Below are 6,324 nucleotides of genomic sequence, written 5' to 3'. Positions count from 1 at the left end.
CCCCTCTGCCCCTGTCCCAATGTTTCCTGCCCTGGGTAGGCCATACCGAGTTGTTCCTTGAGTTCATCTATTTCCTTCTTTAACATCTGGCACTAGCCCAGCAGGCATGGAAGAAAAAGAGAGACTTGTATTTAATGTCCTGGCTTCCTCTCTGCTCCATCCACACTTGTCCTTTATCCTAACACCTCCCACTATCCACAGTCATGTGCCAAGACTGGCAAAAACCTTGAAGAACAAGTATGTGCCCTCTCTGTGTGTGCAATTTGGGACAGGAGTTGGCATAGGAAGTAAACTGTCAGGTTAACTTTGATAGGTAGCTCAGGGTCTACCTGAGGCTGGCATTTCTGAGAGCTGATAAAGTTTTACCTGTTGGCAGCCCCCTATGGCTTGTATTGGATGGTGCCTATCGCCAACTGGGAATGGCAGACGTAGAGGTAATTCCTGGTCACCTGAAACACACAAACACACACACACACAGAGTGGGCATGAGAAGCAGGATTATACAGGTTGGAAGGGACTAATGGGGTCTAAAATGAGGCAGCAGTGCCTTCTACTGGCAGCTCCTTGTACCTGGTAAGTCTTCAGCTATATCTAGCTCTATTCTTGCTTTCCCTGCAGCCCAGAGGCAGCATAAAGGTGCTGTGAGCCCCTAAGAAAGTGTCAGTGGGTGGATGCTAGCAGGACTACCAAGAAGGCTAGAAGCTGGAAGAAGCTCAGTGCATGAATAGGGATCAGCAGTAAAATCTCTGGTGTTCAAGATGGAATTCATATTGCCCTACCTTTAAAGTCATGCATCCCACAATCCCACTCATTTCACTATGTGACCTGAGGCCAACCCTGAACACACCCAGTCTCCTGTGGACTCCCTGACTACCTCATCAGGGAAGCCCAAGAAACAAGCCTGCAATCCTCAAAAGAACAGAGCCCCAGGTTGCTTTCCTCTCCCCAGCCTTCCCCACTGCTCTCCAAGCCCCAAAGTCTCACCAGCAGGTGCAGGTGGTGCTCTGGGTCTGGCACATCTCTGGCTCAAGGAGAAGAACTGCGGGCTTGCTGGAACTTGCGGGGCTCTGGTGTTGGAGTCTCCACTGCTCATTTCTCCACGATACATGCACACGGAAGGCTGCTCTGCCCTCTGTGGTGGAACCTCACACACAAAACACTTATCACTGAGTACACGTTGTTGAGGGGCTGAGGGGAAAGTGGGGTAACAACATGGAGGCTTGGGAGGCTCATCCCTTCTGCACTTCCTGTCCTCAGCCAGCCTCAGCCCAGGAGGCAGAGCTCAGCCAGGAAGGAGCCCACAGACACCGAAAAGCCTCAGGTCCCGGCCTGGCTTCCTTGCGGAGGAGCCAGGGAGGAGTCAGGAGGCCCTCAGGACTGGCTACATGCTCAAGTTGTGCAGCCCACACTGTGGGGGCTCTCTGGACAGCAACCACCCAAACTGACAGCCAGACACATTTCCCGCCCCAGACCTGGTTAGAGAGAGGAAATGCACAGGGAAGGGAACAGGAGCCAAGCCCTAACTGAGGCTCCCTTGATATCCACCCTTACTTACTACCAGGACCCCACACTAGACGTCCTAATCAGGATGAGTGTCCACTGACAACTTCCCAAGCCAAGGCAGGGGCAGGGGCAGGAGGAGCAGCAGAAACGTATGTGCTGGGGAGGGAAAGGCCAGGGTGACAGGAGACAGGAGAAGGTCTACTCACTTGAGCCTGCAGGCCAGGATCTCTCGGGGAGTTATTGTGTTCTTTGGGACCTGCCTGTGGCTCCCTTGTCTTCTTTGCTGGGAATTTCTTCCCAGTGCAGACGGTCTTGCTCTCTTTGGGCCCTGAAGGCAGTGAGCATTTACTTGCCTTCCCTAGCAGAGCAACCCCTGAGATTGGGGGGAAAGTGGCTGGTTCTACAGGAGCTGACTTGAGTCTCTGTCCCCATGGTGGGAAGGTTCTCGCCACGGGTCCTCTCAAGGCATCCCACTGAGATGGCTTCTCCTGGGCTGGCTTCTTTCTTGGACTGGTCTTGTGTAAGCCAGCAGATGCAACAGGGGCAGGGGCAGAGACACCAGCAGAGGCTGTGGCAGTGGCAGAGGCAGTGGCAGTGGCAGTGGCAGTGGCAGCCGCTGCTGCAGTCGCTCCTTGATAGCTGGGCCTGCTCGCTTCTTTGCTCCAAACCATAGTTTGTTTTTTCTTAGCCGAAGAGCTTTCCAGCTCTCCCGAAGCCTGCTTTTCAATGGCCGAACCGAGTCCTCTTGGAGTAGAGGCCAGCAAAGAGGGAGGCACATGGACAAAACTTTCCCTGCCATGGACATTCATGTGTCTAGCTGGATCTTCCTGCTCAGCGAGGCCAGCGGACTTGGGCTGGCTTCCTTCTTTGAGACAAATGGTTACCCTCATCATCTGTGTCTCACTGAACTCATCAGAAGACTCAGGGTCGGAGGAGGGATACTGCATGTCATCACTGGTTACTATCCTACTCGTGGCACTTCTTCTTGGGTTCATCCACGCCCTGCCTTGCCCCCGACCTCTGGGGTGCAGTTGGGTAGCTGTGAACTGCCTCCCTTCCTTTGAGGTCTGAGGCCGCGTGCTTCTCCTGAGCATGCTTGCGTCTGAGTCTCCCCAAATGCTAAAGGGCTCAGCAGCACAGCTTTGGGGGGACGGGTGTCCATGGACCCCCCAGGCCTCCCGGTTGGCTACGTGCTGCCCGAAGCTTGTACCCTCGATGGCCAGGTGCTGTACAAAGTCCAGACTGTCCCCTCTGTCGTCCACCGGGGTGCAGGGCCGCCCCTCACAGCCCCAAATGACTGACCTTCCGTCCATCTCCTCCCTGTCTAACCACGAGTCGTACTGGGGAGGCCTGGAGACCAGGTGGCACGCCTTGTCCTCTCTGCTCTTTAACACCTTCTCCTCAGGACCGGGGCCATGTCCCCGCGGGAATCCATGGGCAAACCGGCGCCTTTCTGTGTGCTCCCCACTTTCTGACCCCCAATTGGCCCCCCGAAAAGACACCTCATCAGGAGAGCTCATGGTTCCAGCCCTGCAGGTGCCGTCTGTCCAAGAAACCCACAGCCGCTGCTACTGCCGCCGCCGCTGCTGGCAGCTACGTCTGGGCGAAGGCAACCGCCACTGCCGCCTCTGCCGCTGCGGCTGCAGGTGCCATCCGGTTCCGGTCAAATCTCGCGAGACTTCGCGCAGCAGCCGCCCAAGGGCCTCGTCTCGCCGTTCTCATTGGTCTGCCACTCCACTAGCCACCAACCAGAGCGCCTACTGTTGGGCCATTCCTCGAAGCCCCAGCCAATACAGACGAGGACTCTTAAAGAAAGGGCGGGGTCCGGGGCACCGCCGTGTGAGACCATTTTGAGACTTCGAAGGCTCGCGGAGTTCTCAGGAAAGCTTGTGGTAGCCATGATGAAGGGCCGTGGTGATGAGCGGGGACTCTCTTCCTATGCATCCCGTGCTGCCGACATGAGCTCTTCGGGTAAGGCAGCAGTCCCCGCAGCCTGTGACGCCGAGGACACCCCTCTTACCGGTGATGCGAACTCCCAGCGTCAGGTGTCCGGTCCTGAAGCTGGTTTGGGCCAGGAGGGCAGGGAGCGGTCAGGGGACCCCGTGATCAGCCCCGGAGTCGCAGAGGGTCCGAGCATCCTCCAAGGGCCTTTGGAGATCGGAGAGGGTGAGGCCAGCCTCCCGGGCCCTGAGAGCAGTGAGTTAGGGTCTGGGCCTAAGTTGGAAGCAGCAGAGGACAGAGGCAGCGTGCTTAGGGATCCGGAAGTCCGCATCACTTCTCCCGTAGACGAAGAAGAGGTCGACATGGATTTCTTGCCTCAGCTCAGTATTGAGGCTATGACTGTCACGCGAGAGCTGACCAACCTACAGCTCCGAAAACCCTGCAGGTACCCGTCCCCACGAACTTGTGCGGCTGAACTGGCTGCCCTCTGGGGAAACATAGATGAAGACTCCAACAGAGGGGCACTGTCCCTGAGCTCTGTGAGAGGGAAACAGGGCTTTGAAGGTGCACTGTACCCCAGAGGCCTGAGGCCAGGCAGAGCCTGGGGGACCCCAAGAAGACGCACCATAGGTGGGATGGTGAGCAATGAAGGTGTCCAATATCCCTCCGCAAACACTGTGTCTTCTGACGAATTCAGTGACACTCACGTGATGAAAGTAAACGTTGGCCTCAAAGAAGGAGACCAGGCCAGGTCCAGTGGCCTCACCGAGTTGGATAACATAGCCAGATTCACAAATGTCCGTGGCAGAGGAAATTTTGTCCATATTCCCCCTTCTGTACTGTCAAGTGCTACCTGGGGAGTCAGCTCAGGCATGGAAAGGCAGGCTTCAGGAGAACGGGAAAGCTCTTTGGCTAAGAAAAAGTCAAATATGGTCTGGGGCAAAGAAGGGAGCAGGCCCAGGCACCAAGAAGCGACTTCTGCTGCTGCTCCTGCCTCAGCTTTTACAGCTTCAGGTGCCCTGCCCAAGACCAGTCCCCCAAAAAAGCAAGCCCAAGAGAAGACCTCCTCGTCAGATGTCTCAAGAGGACATCAGGGGAGAAACTTGCCACCATGGGGACAGAGACTCAAGTCAGCACCTGTGGGGCCAACGACCCTACCCCCAATCTCAGGGGTTGCTCTGCTAGGGAAGGCAAGTAAATGCTCACTGCCTTCAGGGCCCAAAGAGAGCAAGACCATCTGCACTGGGAAGAAATTCCCAGCAAAGAAGACAAGGGAACCACAGGCAGGTCCCAAAGAACACAATAACTCCCCGAGAGATCCTGGCCTGCAGGCTCAAGTGAGTAGACCTTCTCCTGTCTCCTGTCACCCTGGCCTTTCCCTCCCCAGCACATACGTTTCTGCTGCTCCTCCTGCCCCTGCCCCTGCCTTGGCTTGGGAAGTTGTCAGTGGACACTCATCCTGATTAGGACGTCTAGTGTGGGGTCCTGGTAGTAAGTAAGGGTGGATATCAAGGGAGCCTCAGTTAGGGCTTGGCTCCTGTTCCCTTCCCTGTGCATTTCCTCTCTCTAACCAGGTCTGGGGCGGGAAATGTGTCTGGCTGTCAGTTTGGGTGGTTGTTGTCCAGAGAGCCCCCACAGTGTGGGCTGCACAACTTGAACATGTAGCCAGTCCTGAGGGCCTCCTAACTCCTCCCTGGCTCCTCCACAAGGCCGTGTCTGTGGGCTCCTTCCTGGCTGAGCTCTGCCTCCCGGGCTGAGGCTGGCTGAGGACAGGAAGTGCAGAAGGGATGAGCCTCCCAAGCCTCCATGTTGTTACCCCACGTTCCCCTCAGCCCCTCAACAACGTGTACTCAGTGATAAGTGTTTTGTGTGTGAGGTTCCACCACAGAGGGCAGAGCAGCCTTCCGTGTGCATGTATCGTGGAGAAATGAGCAGTGGAGACTCCAACACCAGAGCCCCGCAAGTTCCAGCAAGCCCGCAGTTCTTCTCCTTGAGCCAGAGATGTGCCAGACCCAGAGCACCACCTGCACCTGCTGGTGAGACTTTGGGGCTTGGAGAGCAGTGGGGAAGGCTGGGGAGAGGAAAGCAACCTGGGGCTCTGTTCTTTTGAGGATTGCAGGCTTGTTTCTTGGGCTTCCCTGATGAGGTAGTCAGGGAGTCCACAGGAGACTGGGTGTGTTCAGGGTTGGCCTCAGGTCACATAGTGAAATGAGTGGGATTGTGGGATGCATGACTTTAAAGGGTACGGCAACATCAACTCCATAACATGTCTTTTAGCTCACTAGAGTTTTTGCTTGATGAACCCTCCCTCAAGCTGACCTCCTCTCAGATTCTGGATTCCCTTGTACCAAGCAAGGAGCAACAGAAAAGCAAGGCTCAAAATCTCCTGAGCTGATGACCCAACAGATACCAGTTGCTACCAGCAGAGGGATATGTGGCCTCCTTTTAGATTTCACCAGTCCCATCACATCTACACCCCGACTAGATGCTATATAAAATGTTTTTTTTTTTTTAAGGTGAACTGGATCAACTTATGGGTCCCATATTCCCTAATGAAGAAAATCAGCAAGTAATACAAGGAACACCAGGTTGTGCACAGGTAAAGAGTGTCAGCTCTCAGGAATGCCAGACTCAGGTAGACCCTGAGCTGACTGTCAAAGATAACTTAACAGTTAACTTCCTGTGCCAACTCCTATCCCAAATTACACACACACACACACACACACACACACACAAACATACACACACACTTTGAACACAGCATTTCAAAAGTTGACATCTGTGCATATATATATATATATATATATATATATAAAACACTACAGTAGATGATCAAAAGTTCTACATTTATTGATTCCTTTCTACACTTTGAAATTAAAA

The 6,324-nt window shown here is 54.6% G+C and overlaps 2 protein-coding genes across 2 annotated transcripts; one reads left to right on the top strand and one right to left on the bottom strand.

Moving 5' to 3' along the window:
* Window positions 1-550: 550 nt before the first annotated feature.
* LOC110314431 (uncharacterized protein CXorf49 homolog) lies at window positions 551-3,023 on the bottom strand. Its single transcript, XM_029534570.1, has 3 exons — window positions 1,710-3,023; window positions 985-1,144; window positions 551-612 (listed from the first exon to the last, which is right to left on the bottom strand). Exons 1-3 carry the CDS (start codon window positions 3,021-3,023, stop codon window positions 551-553), a joined length of 1,536 nt encoding a protein of 511 aa, XP_029390430.1.
* A 346-nt stretch (window positions 3,024-3,369) lies between these two features.
* LOC110314430 (uncharacterized protein CXorf49 homolog) lies at window positions 3,370-6,113 on the top strand. The gene is made up of 4 exons (XM_021188792.1): window positions 3,370-4,781; window positions 5,321-5,480; window positions 5,961-6,043; window positions 6,105-6,113. The coding sequence occupies exons 1-4, from the start codon at window positions 3,402-3,404 to the stop codon at window positions 6,111-6,113; spliced, it is 1,632 nt and encodes a 543-aa protein (XP_021044451.1). The 5' UTR covers window positions 3,370-3,401.
* Window positions 6,114-6,324: the final 211 nt, after the last annotated feature.

The sequence above is a fragment of the Mus pahari genome, chromosome X (assembly GCF_900095145.1).
Source record: "Mus pahari chromosome X, PAHARI_EIJ_v1.1, whole genome shotgun sequence".
Taxonomy (NCBI): Eukaryota; Metazoa; Chordata; class Mammalia; order Rodentia; family Muridae; genus Mus; species Mus pahari.
Note: the sequence above shows the minus strand (reverse complement) of the source record. Positions and strands in the feature narration are given on the sequence as shown.

What these genes read in the sequence shown, in the direction of transcription:
- LOC110314431 (XM_029534570.1), bottom strand. Translation starts at nt 3,023, where the DNA reads ATGAGCTCTCCTGATGAGGTGTCTTTTCGGGGGGCCAATTGGGGGTCA. An exon ending in ATCCTGGCCTGCAGGCTCAA is followed by an intron (nt 1,145 to 1,709) that starts GTGAGTAGACCT and finishes TTTGTGTGTGAG; the next exon opens with GTTCCACCACAGAGGGCAGA. An exon ending in AGCACCACCTGCACCTGCTG is followed by an intron (nt 613 to 984) that starts GTGAGACTTTGG and finishes TCTGGGCTGCAG; the next exon opens with GGAAAGCAAGAATAGAGCTA.
- LOC110314430 (XM_021188792.1), top strand. Translation starts at nt 3,402, where the DNA reads ATGATGAAGGGCCGTGGTGATGAGCGGGGACTCTCTTCCTATGCATCC. An exon ending in ATCCTGGCCTGCAGGCTCAA is followed by an intron (nt 4,782 to 5,320) that starts GTGAGTAGACCT and finishes TTTGTGTGTGAG; the next exon opens with GTTCCACCACAGAGGGCAGA. An exon ending in AGCACCACCTGCACCTGCTG is followed by an intron (nt 5,481 to 5,960) that starts GTGAGACTTTGG and finishes TTTTTTTTTAAG; the next exon opens with GTGAACTGGATCAACTTATG.